General features: G+C 28.5%; 1 protein-coding gene across 1 annotated transcript in view; it reads left to right on the top strand.

Moving 5' to 3' along the window:
- The first annotated feature begins 2506 nt into the window (after positions 1 to 2506).
- LOC132930880 (putative Polycomb group protein ASXL3) overlaps positions 2507 to 24556 on the top strand; it is a 69263-nt gene continuing 47213 nt past the window's right edge. The window contains exons 1-4 of the mRNA XM_060996978.1: positions 2507 to 2921; positions 17839 to 18387; positions 20673 to 21140; positions 24228 to 24301. Coding sequence (XP_060852961.1) covers positions 17861 to 18387; positions 20673 to 21140; positions 24228 to 24301 — 1069 coding nt within the window. The 5' untranslated portion in view covers positions 2507 to 2921; positions 17839 to 17860. The remainder of the gene's footprint in view (positions 2922 to 17838; positions 18388 to 20672; positions 21141 to 24227; positions 24302 to 24556) is intronic.

The raw sequence follows: 24556 nt of genomic DNA on the forward strand, positions 1-24556 counted from the left end.
TAAAAATTAATTATAAGTATAATATATTATTATAAATTATATTAGCACTTAGTAGTTACGTAATTAATTTAAAATTTAAGAAATTACATTTCCTACAAACCATAAACATACCTATGTTATGAAATAGAGAATTTAAACGTATCCGTGTAACTTATTTGTGCTGCGTTTGAAAAAAAAAGTTAATTTGGGTTAAATCTTATTAATTTTATTATAAGTTATTATAGCAATATTTTAAATATGTTAGGAAAATGAATAAGTACTTCAAAGTCATTAATAATCCCAGCCTCATTAATTTCACGTATGTGTATGTCAGATGAATTTATATAATAATATTAAAATGTTATGGGTCGATCGGAATAAATAAAAGACATCTGATTACGTTCGCATGTAAAAGAATATCTGAGGTAAACTTATAAGTATTTTAATATTTAATATAGTTCATGATGGTGCAATGAGCATCGAATACCCACTTAACCTCCGATTGTTCATATTTATAATAATTGTATTATACTTTTTCGATAGATAAATGAAAAAAGCAGAAAAATATTATAGACCGGGACCGCCGGGACGTCTGTTATCACACAAACGTCAAATTATAATTATTTCTTATTTATAGTTGCATGCGCTATATGTATATTAATGTCATACGTAATATCGATTATCGATTATCGTGTGGGCGGAACGCTATGTATGGGAAGGCAGAAGCGAGACTCTATATCGTGCGGTTCTGGATTTGTGGACAAACCGGTGTTTTATTCATCGTCGCCCCAGTCAAGCCTATACGGATACACGAAAGAAAAATCACCAACAAAATATATATTATTATGTATAGGTTACAGCCGCTGACCTGCAGTGGCATATTTAGGCCGGATCTGTAGGGGTCTAGCCGTCTGGGTCCGGTCAGTTGTAAGATATCACCTTAGTCAACGAAGGGGGTATGTAGCTTGTATTGTTTTAATACGCGATAATACCGAATATATAGATGACATATTGGTTGAAACCGATTTATTTTTATTTTTATGAAATACATTTTTTAATTTTACGATCAAATCATAATATTAGCATGGTTTTCAAAAAACTAAATAAGATTATTATAATTATAAATGTACAACATCATCAGTCAATAAAATGTATTTCTATTAAAAACCCACAAGTCCGCTACGGTGATACATATAAGAATAACTAATTACCGTAGTATTGGTTGAAGTTGACCACTGAGGTGGTGATATCACTAAAACTAATACATTTTAATTTAAGCCTAAAGGTATGAAGATTTTCGTTCTTATTTTTTAAGTTTTCTCATAAAATATACTACAATTTATAATATAATATTTAAAACGTTGTATATTTTAATTGTCGATGAAAATAAAAATTTAAAAGTCAATATGAAGAAAATGACTGAATATTTTCATGGCTGTAGCCGAATACCTCTGTAAAGTATTGACAGGTTAGGTTAGGACTTATGTCTGTGTTTTTAACATTTAAGAATTTAATACCTACCTATCTCCTATACATATTTAAGTATGTAAACATTTTAACTGTTTACAATTTATTTTGTTATGATTAAAAAAAAAAAAAACATAACATTAATCAATTAGGTAAATTGTTTTATTATGATTTACTGTTCTTAATAAAAAAATAAATAAAAATATTTTTGAAATTTAGAACACTGTAAAAGATGAGGTATTCTTCAATAATTGTTAAAAACCTTAACAGTGGCTAAATTCAGTCTACATTATGTTTTTTTTTATTAAACATTTAAACATTAATATTGTATAAAAATGAAAAATACATTACTAACTAGCTTATCAAAGTTTCTTGCCGAAGTATAAATAGTAAGGAGATACAATATTCAATTTTTACCAATAAAAAGTGACACGGTACCTAATTTTTATAGTTAGGTATCGCTAACTACTAGATACCTATCGCCGTATCACATTTCATATTAAATTATTATATCAACATTAAATATAATTACTGTAATTTAATTTACTTAATGAACCAACATTGTTGACAAATTTGCACAACAAGTTTCTCGACAAGTTTATTTTACAATGGTAGCCGGTAGGTACCTATATTAATACATTATAGACATTGCAGGTCTTTGTCTTGCAGTAATGCGGTTTTAATATAAAGATTAACACGAAGGCTTACTCATACACATCACGTGTCATAGCAGTGGACTCGTATTCTATTCTTCGCGACAAGTAGTACGACGATCGACCCTTGAGACGGGAGCAAAATATCGGGGAACTGAAAAAAATAAACCTGTTGCGCCTGTCGCCAAACGGATATACAGGTGCGCGCGTATATAACATACCTATAGATAATAATATTATGATTATAATAATATTATAACCGGTAACTGCTGCCGCCGTGACTTTCGTGCGAAACATTTGACCGCGTCTGTTAGCCGCCGGTCCTTGCCGCTACACCCATCCCCTCCGATGACCGGCGAAGAAGATACGCCGCTCGGTTGGGGCACCCGCGCCACAGGTGTGCGCAGATCGCAGAGTGCAGACTGCAGGCGCGCAGTTCACGTTCGTCTGGCTTCCGCGCATGCGGTTCATTCGTCGCCCGTCGTTCGCTCGTCGATTTCCCGTGATTCTCGCCTACAACCCTTCCGATACCATCCGCCATCCCCTCAACCATATCGAGTACATCCCCCGAGAGCGGTATTTTCGTGTTTTCGGCTGGTCCTCTCTCGCCGCCCAGAGGGTGTGTTTTCGCGCGATGATCACCCGTTGCCACTGTGTTCCCGCTGACAGTCCAGCATCATTATGCCGCGGGCGTTAACGTCATCGTAGGTGATGGGCCATCAGATTCGGTATCGGTTAGTCCCAGTTTTCGGTCGTCGTGAAAAATACCCGACCACCAGGGCAGGAGTGGCCTGCAACATACATTTTTAACATTTTTCACACGTAAGTCTTATACGATAATATATAGTATCGGTTTTTACATAAGTACCAAAATCGTAGTTAATACATGTATCATAATACAGAAGTGCAAACCACTAAAATATTAACTATAAAGTTATATCTTAACGCTTTAATCAAATTATTCTGGAATATTGCACTGTAATCGATTGGTACATGTATTATATTGGTACCTTATATACTGCTACCGCTTTCGCGGTTTTATAACTGCATTAGATTATACAATAAAATGTTTAAACGGCGTAAATATTATACTTTGAAAACTGTGATGTGTAATTCGTGTTTGCATATGAAACGCTAGCTATAATGGCCTAATAGTTAAAAACATTATATTACATGTATAGCTGCTAAATAGTACGTTTATAAAGCCATAAATACGTAAAAACTGTTTTAAATCCATCGATACTAACTTTCCTACAAATAGTTTGAGTTATTTTATTTACCAGTAAAAATACAAGTATCCGTGTATTCAAAACCGTTTTGACACCATTATATAGGTAAATGTATTAATAACCGATGAACTTATGGTATCCTATGGTATCCCATAGACCATAGTAATGTTTAATAAATTTAATAATAATACAAGTATTCGTCGTCTCGTTGATATATACTTTGTTTCCGAAGGATAAATAGCCGGCAATAGACGATAAGAACGGACGAAATCGGTTATCACAACCCCTTCTGATCATGTGGGAACACTGTCGGTTCGGTGATTACGATGAGGTTCATTGGCCATTGCGGCGGCCTGAGTCGAGGCGATTGTCCCGAATCCCCGTCGTCGACCTTGTTCCGTGTACGAACTTGCCCTTTCACATTTACTTAGTAGTACATAATATTTATAATTTTTAATAAACGAATTTGTGTAGATACAGAACTACAGAATATTATGTGACATATGTGTACAAAAAATATTTAGGTATTTTTAAATTGCGAAAACATCTGTAATTTTGAATGTTATATTGTAAAATTAAGTATAGATACCTAGCAATAATAATATTTTATGTTCCTAATTCCGAAATTAGACCATGATCAAGCATTTTAGCTGCAAACATTTAAAATAATATCTAATGAAGGACAAATGGAAAATTTTCTGTTTTTCTAAACACAGTTTAAAAAAAAATGCTGGCGATATGTATAGTCAGTCGAAAGTATAAGAATGACAAAATTTTCCTAATTCTTAATACAATACTTTACAATATAAATTATAACTTAACTATGTTTCGGATATTATCATCTTAGTTTTAATCTTTAATACTGGTATCAATATTTAAATTTTATGGGCATTGGCGCATTGCACAATGAACTTCGTTTTGTAATAATTAATTTTTGTTCTACCTAATGATGGAAACATATGATGTATGTTGAGATTTCAATAAAAAAACACATTTTTTTATATTTAAAAATTAAAATACAATATACAATAAATTATTTTGCTGCTATGCTGCAAGACAGTCGTTAAGCTATTATAAATTATAATATCTGTTTACATTTCGGTTTTGAACTTGAATTGAATTTATAGCCTGTCACTACCAGTAGTGGCATGCATTTTTTTCCTATGAAGCAATTACTTTAAATAAATTCTTACCCACCAATTTTTTCTCACATTGTAAATAATTTCTCAATAATATAACGTAGGGTATCTAATATTTACTTATGTAGTTAGGTATAGCTATGTGTCGTTTGGTGTGATTAAAGGGAACCCACCCCCATTTTTGCACGAGGCGGCCACCTTATGAAATAGTTATTCATGCCGCCACTGGACTCACTATCATCATTATCTACGTGTATATTGTGATCCTGGCCGTAACTGGGGGAAGGGTCCAGAGGTTCGGACCCCCTCCCGAAATTTTCAAATGTAGCAACATTTTAGTAGTCAATAAGGTTAGAACTAAACTAGGTCTAAACTATATTTACTATTAAAATTTTACTACTTTTAAAAAGTATCTATACTAAAAAAATGCCCCCCCCCTCGAATTTTTTTTCAGTTACTATCGATTTCTATTAATTAGCCGAAATTATATTTTGAATCGTTATTAATAGTTTTATTATACATTCTCTTTTACAGACATATTATACGACCTATAGTTATTCTATATTTTAATTACTGCATTTTTATAGTTTCATATAATGTAAGTAGAAATACAAATATTGATATATTCGTCGCCGTTCATAAATTTATTATACGTAATATGACATACGTGTGTATATATCTATACATCATCATGTCGCTAGCATTGAATTTACAAGAGAAAACCATTCATTTTTTCATTTTCTTTTTTTGAAAGCTTCACTCTCACTTCGAGTTTTTTACAGCGAATCAAAGCATTGGTAGCTGATAAGTGCAAAAACAATTATTACGATTGCTTTCGATTAACTGTGTGTACACCGTTTATTTGCAAGTTAGTTGCAAAATTAACAGGTGTGTTGAGCAGTTGAGCTGTTTCGTTTCATGACGTGTGGTTTCTACAAAATGTATTATTGAGTTTCGTGGTCGACTTCATAACGAAAAATATTATCTTTAAATTGTTCACGTATCCTCTATTGCAGGGCGAACATAAAAGTTCCTACACTACACCTAGAAAGTAAAAAATATACATATGATAGTTTCTAGATCTACATTTAAGAAAAATGATATATTATGTAAAGGCCTATACTCTATAGTAAGGCCTACACAGTAAAATAATTGTATGTGTTAGTTCCTATACTATATACTCGCTTAGATATTTGGGTGTTATTTTTATACTAATAAATGTTAATTTATTAAATAATTGTAAAAAAAAACATACGATAATATTTGATAATAAGAAAATTTTTATTTTAATAATAAAATATATGTATATGTATATGTATAATTCTTCTGTATATGTATAAGTCATTGAACTCCTCTTAAACGGCTGGACCAATTTTTATTAAATTTTTTGTGTGTGTTTGAGTGGATCCTTAGACGGTTTAGATTCATAATTTGACTAGGTAGATTGTGCTGTTAACCAGGAAAAGTTAGGAAAGTTTAACTATTGTTATGTCTTAAATAACACACCTGTAAATCTTAGATGCCAAAGATCTTTGAAATCACTCATATATGGTCGTCATGTAGGCATGTCGTTTATTTTAAATGAAAGAACACACTACAGAGCTGGTTTTAAACATACTTAGTTCTGTGAACCCAATTTTTTTTCATGGAATATGAGTGATAAAAAATGAATATATTAATGCCACCACCATCTATCCAGGAAAATAGAATTTAAATTTAATGTAAAAAATAGTAAAACGTTTTCCCTTGCAAAGTCGAGCTTTTACAACTAAAATAATTTTCAAAATATATTAACTTACATTTTTCAGATAATTTTAAAATAATAATGATTATAAAAATCTAATGAAAAAAAATAAACGATTTGTCAGTGAACTGATAGGTAAATTAAAACCGAGATACAACAATGTAGTCTGTACGTTCGTTCGGCCGGAAAAAGTTATAAGCCTATTTTTGATTTTTAAGTTAATAAATAATCAAATTATTAATTTTTTAAATAATCAGCAAATATGCACAAACGTTTTAAATGAACCAGTAAAAATAATGGATTGAATAAATTTTGAACCACATGAGAGACATAATTTTAATGGCCAACGAATATATACGTAGAAAACCAAAAATATTATTTATTCATACGCGTTACGCTAAATTTTAGCATTAGTCAACCAAATTTAACACGGATGAATTTTGTATAGGCAACGTTGTGCATAGTAATATTATAATATTTATAAATGAAAATGTAGTCAAAATGATGCTTATGTCTTTTTTTTACCGTATAGGAACTTATACAAATTTATAGAAATAACGTATTCATAACCTGACTAGTGTATTAATTTTTTACTTGCTACTCTAGTGTAAGAATAAACTATTTTCCTCCTCATTTACTCTAGCTCACATGTATCCACACTTGATTTCGGTTATCATTTATTCAGAAACATGCACCTATTTCAGTTGATAATATATATTAATAATAATTGTGATTAGGGTGCAGGAACTATGAATAGAAATATAGAATAATACAAATACTTTATCGTTTCCAATTATAATATTTCACAAGGAAAAAGGCCAATAATGTGTAGTATCTATTCTATTGACGATAGTAGATGACATATTATAAAATAATACATATTTATGTAATACAGTAATTGTACTGTAATATTAGTATGTTACATTTCAAAATTTTGCAATTGTATATCATTATACAATCAAAAATCAACTTAAAATCTTACAAATGTTTATAGGTTATAGGTACCTAGCTAGGACTTATGGCTTAAAAATATTTCTTTTATTACGACAAAATTGTTACGTGTTTTAATAGATAAAAAAAATTCTGTTCAGTTAATAAGACAAGACAATTTGATTATTTTATTTTGTAAGTGATCTGTACCTGAGTGACAAGGTGGTAGTTCGGGATAATTTTAATACACTTTTGAGACAATAAATAAATATGATTATGTATTTATACCTAGGTTAGCTAACTTAACCTATGGATAGCTTTTTATTATTAAACATATATTTATATTTTAAGTACTTAATAAATAAATGTGTTTTTATGTTATAAAATAATTTATAAGGTAAAACTAAAAATGATTAAACTATTCTTACACATAATATTATATTAAGGGGAAATACAATATTTTAGAAATATAAATAAAATCTAATAAATAATTTTAAAAAAAACCTGCTAATAATTATTTTATTAACAACATTATGATAGTATTTTGGATATGAAGCATGTATAGAATTTTGTATGTTGTCTTTATATCTGGTTTTAAAATTTGTTGTGTCATGTACTCATGTCTAATGTTTATTGATGTTTTTAATCAATTTCTAAAAAGGAAAAAAATAAAGATGTCGAGGACATAAGAATAATGGTTGGTTGACAACCGTTTTCCATGTATTAAAGTCACTATATAAAAAAAATATGGAGAAAACTAAGGCCATATTTGAAATGTACATGGAAAATTTAATTAGAAAACATTATTTTTTCAAAGTTTGCATATGAAAATATATGCAGTGTAAATATATATTATAATATAAATCGATTATAATAAAAGTATAACAACTGTATATTTATGAATTGTAGATTTAAGAGGTATTAGAATCAAAACCATTTTTTTTGTGGAAATAATGCTTATAAATCTGAAATTGTAAATAATAAACAATTGTATGACAATTTTTGACCTGCATCTTACTTAATATAACTATACACATATAACTAACACATTGTATGATAAGTTAATAATTTATGTGGAGAGTAATTTTATTGTTCAAACATTATATATATCAATATAATAAATATTAGCTAGTTAATTTATTGTTTTTAAGTATAATAAATTTTCAATATTGTCACTTTTAAAGAACGTAAATATTTTACATACAGTTTCTGTGCGTTAGCATGGAATCTTAAATGGCTAAAATGCCCTTGAGCTAAATTTCACTTCAAAAACGCCCACACCTATTCACATAATATAAGAATAGTAGACAAATAAACCTACTATCTAACATATACATACGTTTTTATATATGTAAATATATATAAGTACATATATGATTTCTTATTTGGATCTAATCACACTTTAAAGATCTGAATAAATTAGCGAATAAAACACATATACATACATATATATAGATAATGGGTAAACAAAACACGTTTCACCAGATATGTGGTATTATTATTTTTCTTTCTCCATCCTTCTTGTCCGGCAGTCATCATATTTGCATTACAATGCTTGAAAATTTCTTCAAATGACCTTAATCGCTTTATAACTTCCATGTAAATTGAATTGCGTTTCCGTGTCCATATTATTGTACGTTCGAATTATGATATTACGAAATTACGACACTCACGCGGGTACCTCTATATTGATAATACACAATCGTACACAAAAGTCATGGGTTTTTATAGGCGGAGCTTTTGGAGGGCATCAATAATGATGAAAAAAAATTTATACTGAATGTATTGCAACAAAAGCTATCAGCTTTTAGAAATTGTCCTAATTTGTGATATTCATGTTTATCTTGATTTATTAAAGTTTAAAGAGAAAAATAACAAATTAATAAATTATTTTTTCATTATTAATTTTGTTGTAAAATTCCAAACGTGTAGAAAAAACTGAATAATAAACCCTCACATCACTTTTAGTAAACATCCCCAATCGTACAACTGTACTTACACATAACCGATGTTATAATCTATAACAATATAATTTATTATTTTAATAATGATAATATGGATCATAATCTTTACGATGTATTGAAATGCGTTTCGTATTATGTGTGCCATGCAGATCTGTAATCGCATATTTAGGCTCATATTATATATTTAATATCGAGTGGCATAAAACAAGACAACATGATGCATACTTGCGCCTAGCTATAATGAATTATATTTCGGTTAGTTGTTCCGCTATTCTGCGCCTATACCTACAATGTATAAATATAATATTATACTGTTTAGGCGTGTGGGAATACTACACACACATAATATTTTACGTACCTATAGTACCTACCTGTTTGCATATTATAATATATCTACCAACAGTACCAACTAAATATTCATAACGGTATACGCGTATTGGTGTAGTATACTACCTTAGTATCTTATGAATACATATGACTGTAGGTAATACACATAATGTATATAATATTATTTATTACATCATTACAGGGAGGTAAGAAGGGATTTATACGAGGCAATAAAAGATTAATTTTAATATAAAATGGCCAAATCACACATTTAAAATACCGCGTGATTAAAATATATTATTGTTTGTGAATATAAACTATATTCAGTAGATACGTGTAATTTGTTAGTACCTTTATATATAATATTGAATGACCATACGTCCCGTTTAAAATACGGGATTGTCCTATTTTTGAGTATATGTCTTATCGGCTTATAGTTTTTGGAAGTTTGTAGAATATTCTCTAGTAATGTTAGGAACTAATGCAGCAGTAGAGAGAATATTTTTTATCAAAAATGTGTTATGAGCGGACTAAAAAAAAGTTGCTTTCTAGTAAGGTACCTATTATTTAGAAATTTTAATTCTAAAAAATATTCCTTTAATGATTTTTATGATTTTTATGATTTTTTGTTATCCGAGTCGAAATTATTAAATAGAATCAGTTCATCAAATAAATACGAAACAAAAGATAGTAGTAAATAGTAATATAAAAATGATGAGCAATCAATATCACCTAATAAAAGTAAAAATGCTTTCACCAATTTTTCCTAACTAATAACAAAAATGAATGACAAAAAGCTATGTTTTATTAAGATATTTAAATAATTAAAAATTATTAAATTGTAAATGTAAAATATATTAAAAAATTCTTGTGATTTTTTTTTTAAAGTTCTTAAGATTGTTTTTCTTATTTTTTTTTTATATATATAAAAATGGTTACTCTACTATAATATTATACATATACAGCTATCGCGAGTTTCGTTTTCGCCGACTTCTACATTGTTATTGTCATGGATCATGAAGTAGTGTGTTTCATCGAATAATTTCCCAATAAAAAGCAAACGAAGACTTCGTTTTTGCTGTCTGCTGTATACGCATGCTGTATCATGAGATAAATGTATATTATTCATTTATTCAGTTCAAATAAACTGGTTCTGACCGACTAAAACTTAAATCAATACATGCGAATCTTATAATATTATGCATACGCACGCACACGCACACATTTACACACACATTATTTATGTTAAGAGTAAAAACCTATGAGAATTCAGAGCAATTTTTTGCCATAATAATATTAATATAATAATGTTATGTATTATAATAACATCACGTAAACGATGCAGATGCTGGCGGGCGGATCCGTTTTGCAATAAATAATCATAATCTTACTGAACGGGATTCTCGTACGCGACTTATAATAATAAAAAAATCAATACATAATTATTTTTCGGTTTATCAATTTATCTGGTTTAAGAAACAAAAACTGGTAAATCTGGTAATCGTCACTTCAGACTCACGCATAAACAAAATTCGCTGCTATTTTAATTTATAACATATTATATTAATATTATCATCATCATCCCAATTTTTATAAACACAGCTAAAATAATATACAAAACTGAAATGAATCCGTTTTTTATTATTATATTCTTATATTCTAACTACAGGTTTAGCATTGTCTCAATTTTATAAACACACAGTAAAGAAAATTGTATATTCTGAATAAACTATATTTAACTCTATTATGTTTAACATCAGTCTGGAGTTGACCTATTATTAAATAAATAAATAGTAACAATATTATCTAATTATTAAATAGAAAAGTAACAATAATATCTAATGATTTTTTTTTAGATTTGAATTTTAAAGCGAGCTATGAGCAAATTAATTCAAAAATTATAAATAGTACATTTTATACATACATGTGGATGTAGCGTCCTCTTAAATTATACAAGTGGGGAATCGTTGACTTATAATAAGTTACCTATAATATTTAAAACCTATGAACACAATTATACGTACGATAGCCAATATGTAGTCTATGCTTCGTAAATATTAATATCTCATCGTGTTTAATAAATCATTATAATATTGATTAGAAGTTCATTTAATTCGATTTCCAGCATAGTTTCACCGGAAAACAATTTTTTCACTCATTTATATAAAAACCTTTGACCGACTTTCGAGTTGTCTTCAGAGTTCCGACACTGTAGGACAGTATTTAATAGTATACTTGTTGTGCTAAAGATACTGACCTGAGGTTTTTTATATTATTATAATCAACTCGAATAGCACGAACTCGAGATTTTATGATATTATAATACGGTTTGTTAAACCGGACAGGTTTCTTATTAATAAAATAATTATATACCTATAAGTAATAAACGCATAATATATAATATACATATTACATAGGTAATTGCAATGGCCAGTTATCATATATAGTCATATAGGCAGTATAAAACATTTGAGAATAATTAATATAATAAAATATGGCTATAAAGTATAAAATAAATTATAATACAGTTCGTTAATTCGAATATATATATATATATATATAGAACCTTTGATTGAACCTAACTTGAATGGAAGAATTCATCTTATATCATTCATATTATTGAAAAGTTGGGAAAATTACAATTTTTTCACCTGCTGAAGTGAATTTATATTAAATTCTTTAAAATATTTTTTTTTATTCTTTATAAGGTCGAGTTTCTAAAGTTAATCTAATTAATACAAATTACAATTATGAAAACAGACCAATACTGATTTTTTTTAAAGAAAATGTATAGGTGATTATTTTGGAAAACAATTATATGTGCTTAAATAAAAACTACGTTAGTTAACATTCACTTGTTGTTTTACTCTTTACGCGTTTTTAAACTAGGATTGAGAAAAAAAATTATTAATAAGCCTATCCTAACCTATGTTACATGTACTAACTGTTAATCGCTAATAAGGTAAATAACATAAAGTTTTAATAATGACTAGTAACCTAACAACTAACACACATAACGTTAAAAAAAAATTGATTCTTGACTTCGTGTATCACATAATTTAGAGACATACCATAGGTAATAAATATTTTTCCGGTATTGATGCAGACAATAAAAAATAAAATAAAAAAAATACGCGTCGTATATGTAGTACCAGATCTAGGACATTTAACGCCTGGAGCTAGTAAAATGCAGCGCCCTTATAACTGTGCACTGTGTTGAAATACTTTCATCTTTTTCTTCGACTATAATATTTATATTTGGTATTGATTGAGTTAGTGCCTGAGTATAAATATTCAATTTAACCAGTTCTATAAGTTTAAAATGTATTAGAACAAAATTAAACAAAATTTGTACTTAATACTTACTAATAATTTAACAAAAAATGAATAATATTCCAGTTATTATTATAAAATATAGGGATCAGATCCTTTCCACAAATGCCAAGCTCACCCATAAGTTTATACACCTGTATTGAAATATTTAGTAGTCATGCACTTGAAATATTACTGGTATATCTGTAGAGCCACGAGATGGATATGGTTTTTTAGTGCACCGCTTTATAATTTATATTATAATAGATTGATAGGTGTTGGTCGTTCGCAAGTGTCAGATGTACCTCTATTATTTTATAAGTAAAAATAAAATATAGTTGTGAAATTGATATATTTCTACACAATACGGTAGATCTGTCGTAGAGCGTGCAAACAATTTTAAAGCAGCCTTCACTAATATTTATGGTTTAAAAATAAAATATTCAAATGACTCAAATTGCAGCATTTATAATATGTATACACTATACATATATACATATAAGAAATAAATATAACGATATTATACGAGATTACGGTTTTATAAACAAGACCATGTCAAATACTATATTCGCCCGTTGTGTAATGGATGATATAATTGTTATTATGTGCCATCTGTCAGAACATGATCTGAGTACCTTTGAATTGATTAAAAAAAGCCGTGAACCAAATATATTCTATTATTTATACAATGATTTATATTTTAAAAATATGTATTTACGTCACACTATGTGCTCAAAGCTAGGTAAACAAAGTTTAGGTGCTCGCCTAGAGAGGCGTCTAAACATTTTGATTTATATCATTATTAAAAATGTATGTTGAAGTGGGTAGGAACTGTAAGCAAGGTGCAGGCATAAATCAAGATTTTATCCAAACTGGTGTGCTTAAACGATTCTTCCAGGTAGCTGTATACTTACGATCTTGGACCTATACATATAAAGTCAAATTTTCAATAATGTACGAATACGAACTTCAGCGTACTTATGCGTTACCCGTGTTCTCTATAATTTGTATACATAGTATATTGTATTATACGAGTGTTATATCACAACGACGTCCGTAATAATGATATCCTTTGTTCAGTAAATATAATAATATTATACCGTTGGTATAATTACTGTTACTCAGGACCTTAAAAGGCTTCAACAGAATTACTGTAGAACGTGTTTTTTGACGTGTGATTCCGTATTTCCGTACGACTACAATACGTGTAATATTCCGATTAACAAACTAGGGGGGAAAAGTAATATTTCCGTTAATTTACATCCTGTTTGACGAACCGTATAATACATTAAATATTATTATGCACGTATATTATTGTGTTTCGCCAAAATAAAACTGAAAACATTGAACTCATTCCCGCCTTCTCGTTGATTGTTACATAAAGAAATAAGTAGATATAGGTATATAGAATTATATGTATCTACAATGAATTATCCACAGTCGTATACAATTTAAACAACTATAATGAATTTGAAATATTTTTTAAGATTTTATATGTGTGTATAATAATAGTTACATAATATTATGATACTTGTATATTATTATTTAACATAATAATATCATAATTTTTCTTAATACAAAAACATTGAATGCAATATGATTTTCTTTTGTGCAGCGTATTACCTTCAAAGCTGATTCTGTCAATTGTTCGATTTCGATGCCTATTTCTTTGTTTCATCTAAAGACAATAAAATATAATAAACAGTACCACCTATATATAGATTAGATTTTAGACTAAGATATTATATCTCGACGACTTCATGATGTGATAAGTCTAGATCCGGGATTAATGTAGGTACAATGGAAAAAAAATAGGTACCTAGTTGTAAAATCATTACATTTCAACCGTTGTGCTACATTACATTATTATATTTTATCGTTTAAGGCAATTTAAACACAATAGAGATAATAAATGAGAAAATCGTGGATATATTTTTAAATTTATAATAAGGTTTTCTTATAAAAATTACTAGATGTTACGACTTGACAAATTATAGGGCGTGCAAAATGTCCGTGAGAATCGTCCTAGAGTCGTCGGGTATTACAAAAACACTGCTAAGCACTAGCAGTCCTATTAAGTATTAACATAAATGGCATGCAATGGTAAAATTATCGTACTTTTTAATGTTTGAACGTTCGAAGACATGGGATCGTTAAAAATAACATGTCGAATTAGGTTACAACGGTGGACGATAGTAGATAATATTATACATTAAACGATTAACGAATAGCTAGAATTAAATTTAATTCAATATATTTTATTATTAAGGAATTCATTTTTCGCTATCTGATTCAAAACTGGATACTATGAATACAATACAATATAGTATAATAATATTAAGTATAATACAAATTACATAAACATACCTATACAATATACATTATTAAATGTACTTATTAAATCTACATTATTCCAATTCGTAATTTAGGCATAAATTCACCTGTTTATAAACGCTAGAAAAATTATCAACTAAGTATTTTGTACTCACTTGAACAACATACAACAGTGAAGTTAACTAATAACAGTTACACGAAATCCTTTTTTACATTTAGACATTTAGTTAGATTAGTTATAAATATTAACATAATATTAAAACACGTTTAAAATAGTTACATAGCGGTCATATAATATTTTTAAAATATTTTCGTACATTTTATACCACTGAATTTGAAACTATTTAACGTTTTTAAAACGTAGATTTGCATAACATAGTTTATTATATTATACATAATACGGTTAAAATAAATACTTTTAGCATTAATTGTCAATGTTGAACGATGATAATGATAAATAATAAACTATATGTACACTATATAAATGATATATCTATAATAACTACTGCAACAGATAGGTACTTAATTAAATAAACGGTAAACATTATATTGATTTGTCAAATTTTCGGGGCAAACATTTTCTGGCCAGAATATTCAAAAAGAATAAAAAAAAATTAGACAGCTGAACACAATATCAACTGTAAATTTCCGAAAAAAAGCACCGATTTCTTAGTATACGGCGTTCATCGATGTTGAACAATATACGACAATTGTTCAAGAAAACGAGCGCTTTGCTTTAAAAAGAAAAATCTCTTCGTTTATTATGCGTTCATCATGTATATTATTAGTGCCTACACTTAGATAGCATAACATTATACATCCAGAAATATTTTATGGTACTCACCTGTGAATTTACGTTATAATATAATATTATTATAATTTTTCTCGTATGGTTTTGTGTTTTTGGTCACAAATAAATATACCTATACATATAATAATTATATTATTCAAAACGGCGAGCGATGCACTTGTGTGTAGGAGGTATACGAGTATACTGCACAATAATATATATAATTAGATACGCGAGCACGTAAAACCGCTATTATCCTTATTATTTTTGCATTATTGTTATAATAATTATTATTATTTATACACATTTCTATCTTTATATCTTTCTTTTTTTCCCCGTACGGTTCTAAGAGTTCTGACAAAAGTAAATATTATAATATTGAGGATGATAATAATAAGAAACGTTTGATAATATTATAATATTGTTTTTCTCTGTAGCGATCGTATCGTAAACACCGCATATATCATGTTTATATATACCTATTATAGAATATAAGTATATACTTTCACTGCGATTTCACAGCAAACGAATTCATCTTAAATTCCAAGTGTACCTATACATATATAATATTATATATATGTGTGTGTTTGTAAAAACTCGAACACACGCGTGCCCGACCTAAGATGGGCGGGCATATTTGAAATCTGCGTATATATATATAATATTTATTATATATGTATTGTATAGTGAAGTCCAGGTCACCGTTATAATAACATGCTCATATGCTTTTTTTTCATCGACCAAATTCCGTATAGCGCGTACCCTGCACCTACTTAGGTACAACGTATAATAACATTATCGTATATGTTGTATACAGAGTTGATTTTTTGAACTCTTATCGGTCGATATATTTGAAAATCTTTTGTTTTAACACACTTTTAATATTTATATAATGTTTCAAATCTATTCCTTGTTATTATTATTGTTTGATAAAAAAAAACCCATCGATTTTTGATTTCTTAACGGTAACCAATATATTATACATAATAATATACGTATACTAAGTAATTCTTTTATCAAACACTCATTATTTTAAAATCCATTAACGTTTTTGAAAATATATTTTTAAAGAATTATTGATATACTGTAATACGATTGATTTAAGTTTAAAATTCTATTATTTTAAGTTCAGATTTAGGGATTAAAATGGAGTAATCTAAAATCTATTAATTGTTTTTAAACTTGACAAATTGATCTATAGTTAATTAATTATTTTTCTAGTTATTGTGTATACATTTTTATTAAATACTAAAATATCTACATAATTATGGACAGTTTAAACTCATGTGAAATTAAAGCTAGTTTTTTACTCAACCGGTTTCCGGCAGTTTTGATCGATGTAAGTTATTACTGTAATAATATACGATCAGAAAAAACTATAACTGTTTGATAAATTGTATATTTTTAATTTTTATAAACACAAAATGCACAATATATATATAATACCCTCGTTTTCTAAATCTTTTCTCCTAAACTGACCGTCGTTACTCCCATAATATTTCCTTTATTCAATAACACTTTTTTTAGTTCTGTACTCATCTCATTTTGAACTTAAATTTCTAAAGGTGCCAATCCAAAACACCTGTAATATTTTTTGTTTTATTATCTCCACTGCTCGACCAGGTTAGGTTAGGTTAGGTTATTCAAGAAAGAACCTCTTACCAGCATGGTGATGTTCGCCGATGAAAACCCATAATTTTTAAGCTTAAGTACCTATTTAATCTTAAAATATATTATTATTGTCGTGCATTTACAGCGTGTCTCTGTTTATCTTCGGCTCACACCCTACACAATTATTAAATAATAATAATAAAACAATAAGCAGAGAGACCTCTAAATATATCAGACACTCTTGGCCACTAGAATTTGGAAGTGTCCATCAGCCGTTAGGGGAGGGTTTTACTATTATAATATATCTGAATATCTGATTATCATGTATAATAAAAAAAAATTATAATTGGTTTTCGCAGAACGACAGTGCACAGGACAGCGATGAGCACAGTGGCCGCGAAAGACTTTGTGACCGTCGTATCGGTGGACGGTGATGGTAGTGGTGGCGTTCAGACTGTTGAAGATTCGTTTGTCACCGTGCTGTCCATCGGCGAGGACGCCGCCGCTACTGACGGTTTGACCTGTAGCGTCGCTGAAGAAGTACTTGTCTACCGTCTGCCCGGCGAGCGATTGGGCTTTGGGTTGCGGTTTGACGGCGTGGACACGTGCAACCGGCTATTCGTCCAGTCATGCGCGGACGGCAGCCCGGCGTCTCGCACACAGGCGTCGTGGGGACCGCTGGCCGCCGGCGACGAAATCGTTCAGATCAACGGCCGGCCGGTGAATAGGCTAAGCCGAGACGATTGCGTCCGATGTCTCAAGGAGTCCGGGCTGGTGGTCAAGCTGCACATGGTTGACGGTCGGCTGGCCGTCAAGGCACCGCCGCCCGTGCCTCCCCGGAAACAAAAGAAACCGGAACCTCCCCCACCGATCGCGTCATCCACTTTGTATACGAACGCCGTCGAAAGGCAAGTATACCCTTGTTTATACTATATAATAACATAATATATTGTAGTATATACTATTATAAGTCGGGTTCTCGCAACTCGTGTGTATAACGAATATTCGAAAAAAATAGAATATACGTTGATGTTTATCAAATAATTGGAACATATAATATACTTATTAACCTACTACTTGTATGAATGTTTGGTATTTAGTATTCTTTATTCACCACCTTTTTACGAATTGTCGATAAGTGACATGAGTCATAGACAAATATTATATATTTTCGAGTAGTGAGAATGATCTACGTATGAATATACGTGTAATTTGACGATTATTCCACTATTCGTATATATTCGTAAAATACACGAGTCGTGGATATCTGGCTTTAAGTTTCATTCGGTCTTATTTATGCATGTATTATTGTATTGTATAACTTTGGGTGATCGACAGTTGGGCCATATTTTATTTATCTGCTTCGTTTATGCAATATTTGTAAAATATGTTTACAAATATATAACATAATTAATTTTAACAACCTTATAATTTAATTTTAATTTTTAATAAATAAACAATATAAAACTAGGTACATACAATTAGTCAAATGATTATTAATTTTTTTATATATAATGCATATATAACATTTAATAAATTAAAATCTGATTTTTTTTTCCTTATTCCTATTTTTATTTTTACATTAAAAATATAATCGTTTCTAATTAAAGTTTGTTTCTTGTAGGCGTTAAGGAGCTTACACTTCTTTAAAATAGTGGCTCTATCACCGGGTCTACCTGATTTAAATGTAAATTTTTATGGGCCATTTCCGGGTGCCTATAACTATAATGTGATTTATTATACAATAAAGTATGAAGTGAATACTACAGTATTTATCAATACAAAACATTATAAAAAGAAATATAATATAATATGAATGTACTTACATGAATTAAAACTAGACAATGTCAGTTAGTAGATAATATTTTTTATTATTTTAAATAATTATTATAAAAAAAAAAAAAAAACATTTAATTTACCTTTCATCTAAAATTGTACGCAAGTCATCCAACTAGAAAATATATAAACTAACGGGTTATATAAGCGAAAAGTGAATTATATTATCTGATAAAATTTCCATTTATATAGAGAAAGGAGCTAAAAAGATGACGATCGATGATTAATTTCTACTAATTAGTGATGATTGATGAACACTGTGATTATATTATACATAGATAACGAAACTCATCTAAACAGATACAAACCTATTATTTATTGAGCTATGTTCAAAGAATTGCCCTGTAGGAATGTCCATGTTGATCATTATATATGCGATACTATCAAGTGTTGAATGTTAATTAAAAAATGAAGCGTTGCGATGGGTATATTATTTTTAATTTCTCTCGCAAATCGAAACAATTAGGATTATAATTGGATGCCTATTGGGAATAATGATATATATGTTCTCATCACAAGATTCTATAGGCGTAACTTCAATACCTATATAAAAGTTTTTTTATTCAATTATATAATATTGAATATATCATACAAATACTCATGCGTTGTAATAATGTATTCAAATATTTTAAACCTCAAAATATGTAGGTACTATAGAATAATTGTTTGTTAATAATTTTAATTTTAGGTTTATTTATTTCGTTTATTTTCACATGCAGCAACACATTACTTATTGTAGATATATTTAAGTTAACTTACGTATTTATAATATTTTTAAAACTTTGTCGTTGTGTAAGCTATGCAAATTATTTTCTTATAATATTATCAATACATATTATTATTATAGTAAATTTTGTTAGAATTACACTCATACAATTTATTTTTTGATAACATTATAATATGAAGTAATATCTTAAATACCTATCGTTAAAGTAAAGTGAAAAATTCACTTAAAAATCTTACCTCAAATGTCTATCATTATTTTTTTACCTAAATAGTCACCTACTCATAAAGAATAATTTAACATTAAAAAACTATGATATTTTTAGCTCTAATACTATATATAAGTAGTTGTTTTTTTTATACATTATTACATTTGAGTTATGTCCGTAATAAAATGTATTATTATTAATATTTTGACCCAAATACTATCATGCCCCATCTTATATTTTTATCACAACTATGGCATGTAAATAAGAAAACACAAAATTTTTAGAAAAACAAAAATAACCTCATAAAAATCAAAATATTTGAATTGAGTATGTAAATTTATAAATTATGTATTTGCACTTCGATTCCAACACTTATAAATATATTTGAAAAATATAATAACCATGAAAATATGTCCATGTTACAGGTTATTCGTTTACCACGGTGAATCAGAATCGGACGACACCAACAGCAGCGTTTCTACGGTGGTGTCCAAGTGTCTTGCCGAATCCTCCGTCGGTGAAGACTGTGCCGGCGATGACGGCGTGTTGAGCGGTGGCAGCGACAAGAACTGTGTGCTGGACAGAGTGCTGGAGCCGTTCATGCAGCTGGAACGGGAGTTTTCGTCTAGTGCAGCCATTGGCGACGACGTGGGCCTATACGAGAAATTGGTGGCCGTGGCCGAGGAGGACCGGCTGCCACCCAAACCGCTGCCTCGGAAGGAAGTACGGCCACCTAAGAAGAAGCCGCCACCACCTCCGCCACCACTTCCTTCATCGCCACCGCCGCCCGCGTATCGGTTGCCACCCAGGCTTGTGGATTTCGTGCACAAAGACGAACCGCCACAAACAGTTGTCGACACAGCCGCTGCAGCCGATGACGACGACGTTTTCGCGTAAGGGCGTAAACCGATAACTTCCTACTTACCCACCGGCGACGGGGTACTACCCGTCTCATTTATTTAAACCCAATTTTTTCGATCCTATTATTTATAATTATTATTAAATTAATTTATTTTATTGTTATCAAATCCTCACAACTACTACTCCAAAGTGTTTATACCGGTTAAGAGCAGACCCAACCATCGACCGATTCCCATATGTTCCTATCTCGTGTCACGGTAAATAAAAATCTTGTTATTGAAAATTTCACGCTAAGATATATTTACGGTGATTGGTGTTCACTAATTCGTGTACAAATGTTTGCAATCGAGGTTTTTTGCTCGGGTACTACTTGCAATGAATGAAATGAATAACTTTAGTTTCCTTATATTTTCTCAAGTTTAATTTAATGTGACTATAATATTTTATACACGCCTATATCTAAGGAACGGATAAAAATATAATTATAATTTTACTTAATTAGTTAATTAATTATTTAGCCGAGAGTAATCGTATTATTCGTATTGTGTACCTACTTGCTACCTTGGTTTTATTTTTCTAATAATAAATAATATTTTTAAATTAAGCTAAATCCATTTAATATATTTTTGAAATTAGTATTACATTTTTAAGTTTTTTTGTTTTATAAAAAAAATAGTCACTATACAACTTATATTTTTTTTATGATTCATTAATAATTTAAAATGTTTGATACATTATCAAATACATATTATTTATTTATTAAAATTGTATCTCAATATTTATTAAATTTGAAATCAATTGTAATATTGATGTGTGAAGAGTAGGTATTTTTATACTAGTTAATTAATATCTTTCAATCATTATTTTACGTAAAATAAATGAAAAACAAAGTACAAATCGTAATTTAATAATATTTTGTTAGGTTATAAATATATATATATATATGACTTTATTTGTAAGAAGAAAAATCATTTAACTTATTTGAATTTTAACTGATGTCTGATAGTTAAAAATTAGATTTTTAATTGTATTACCTAATGAAAAAAAAAATAATACTATAATCTTGAATAATGACAATGTAATTAAAAATGTATAGATTTGTGAAAAGATTGTGAATTGTTACACGCTATTTAAATACATACATTTGAAAAGATTTAAATATATTGTTTCTAATTTAAAAATATACCTCTAATAATGTAAAAGCTTTAATTGTTTCATATTACCCGAGTACTATGTCTAAAAAATTGATTCTTCGGAGTTAAAAATAATTTATCGTACACAACTGAATGTATACAGTTAAAAACTAAATCATCATTTAATAAATTATCTTTAACGTATATGTTGTAATAAAAAAAAATGCTTATTGGTATATAAGCAAAATGGTAAATTTCCATCTACCTTGATCCCGTTTCTCAACAAAATAATACATATAGGACTTAGTTTTTTTGGCGTGAACTAAAAAAGTTTGGGAACCGCTGATATAGATTATAGATGTTATGTAAATTAAAAATTCTAACGGGTTTCATTAATATTATACAAATTAAAATATATTTACATAATCAAATTATATTTTATTTAATTTTGGCTTTAGCTTTTAATATTATTGTTATATTATGATTTTCCTTATCATTATAATGAATTAAACGTCCATGCTCGGAGGGTCCAAAGGAAAAAGCTACTTAAATTAAATTAGGGAAGGTTCGCTTTCGTTTTTAAATTTTCTCAATTTCAAAGGAAAAAAGTCCTCGACGATTCTTAATTTCCGTGGTCTAATTTAGTAAATGTTATAAATAAAGGTTTTCGTTATAAATCCAAGTCATTATATTAAAATTTAAAATATTAAATTTTTAGAAAGATTTTTTATTTAGATTAAAGCAGTGATTAGTACAGACTACAGAGTCATAAACAACAATATTTCTTATAATATTATCATATTATATATACGTTAATGATATTTGTATAAAAAAATGTCTTGAAAACGAATTGAATAGTTATTAATATTATTTTTATTAATTATTATCAACATTAAAAATCTTTACATATTATTACTACACAAAACCTAATCATCTTAGCGTTTAAAAAATTGTGTAATAAATAAATAAGATTATTATTATGAGAGATAAATGTTTTTCTTTTAATTTCGTACAATACGTATATAGAAACATAATATATTAGGTATGTGTAAATAAACACACGAATCTGCAATATTCATGCGAAATTCATATACAATGTGTTGTTTAACAAACCATTAAGATAGACATAAACTAGTTAAACATTTAAAGCTAAAAACTTTAATAATATAAACTTTTGTTAAGTTTTGACTTTAACTAATTGGATAATGTTCTAATTAATTTATTAACTTAACTAATTAAATAATCCATTATAACAACTTAGATTTTTCTAGTTAATTAAAAAAGTATAACGTGAACATGAACTTAAAATCATGTTTATCCATATCTATAACAGTAATAATTAAAACTAATTGATTTACTATTATTTTTTTTGTCGGGTTTCTCAGTAATCACATACAATGATTTTAAATACAAAAAAATATTCCTTTATTTAATCATTTAGTTGAAACAAATGTGTAATTGCCTAAACAATTACAGCTCGAGCGTAATAAGAAGAAATAGTGTAAGACGCATATTTTTTACAAAATATTTAGTTATTATTTAAAATAATAATTGAAAGATATATTATGAATAAATATGTGTATATCTGTTACTTAGATAGTAATTTAAACTAAACTTTAAAATTGTACAGTTGAAATATTATTTTTTAACTATTAACTATTATAGTTAAACGTTCTCTATGTTGGATTTTAAGTTTAAATGTAATTAACTCAAATTAATTGTTTTTAATTATTTGCTCGCCTTTTACTATAATATTAAATCATATAAAATTACTTAAAACCATCGGATAGGTTGTACTGTAATACAATACTGTATGGCATGCCCCTTTAACCGCGACCGCCGTGTATAAGTGTTTATCTACTCGTCGGTGGAACGGCAACCGTTAATATCTAATATTATGTACGTCAAATGGAATAAAATTTAGGTTTTTATTTCTCGACGATTTATTCATACTTTTCTTATATTTTTAAATGTTAATTTTTTCAGAAATTCCACCAATACGATTACTATGCCGACGAGTGACGAAGAAATAACTGCAGAGCAACACATTCTGAAAAAAGGTAAAAACACAAATTATATTATATTAATCTAAAATAATATATGATAATAATAATTATTTTATGAACCAAAATCAAAATTTAAAAAAAAAATTGAATCTTAGATTTTGAATGAAGTGATGAAAGTATTGGTTTTATAATGATATGCGTGTGGTTTTTTGTATCTGAAAATACTTTTTAGAGTAGAAAAAATACTCATATCATAAACTTTGGGGGAAATATCTAGAAAAATGGATCTATAAGTATAGTTTTGTATTT

The sequence above is a fragment of the Rhopalosiphum padi genome, chromosome 4, assembly GCF_020882245.1.
Source record: "Rhopalosiphum padi isolate XX-2018 chromosome 4, ASM2088224v1, whole genome shotgun sequence".
Lineage (NCBI taxonomy): Eukaryota > Metazoa > Arthropoda > Insecta > Hemiptera > Aphididae > Rhopalosiphum > Rhopalosiphum padi.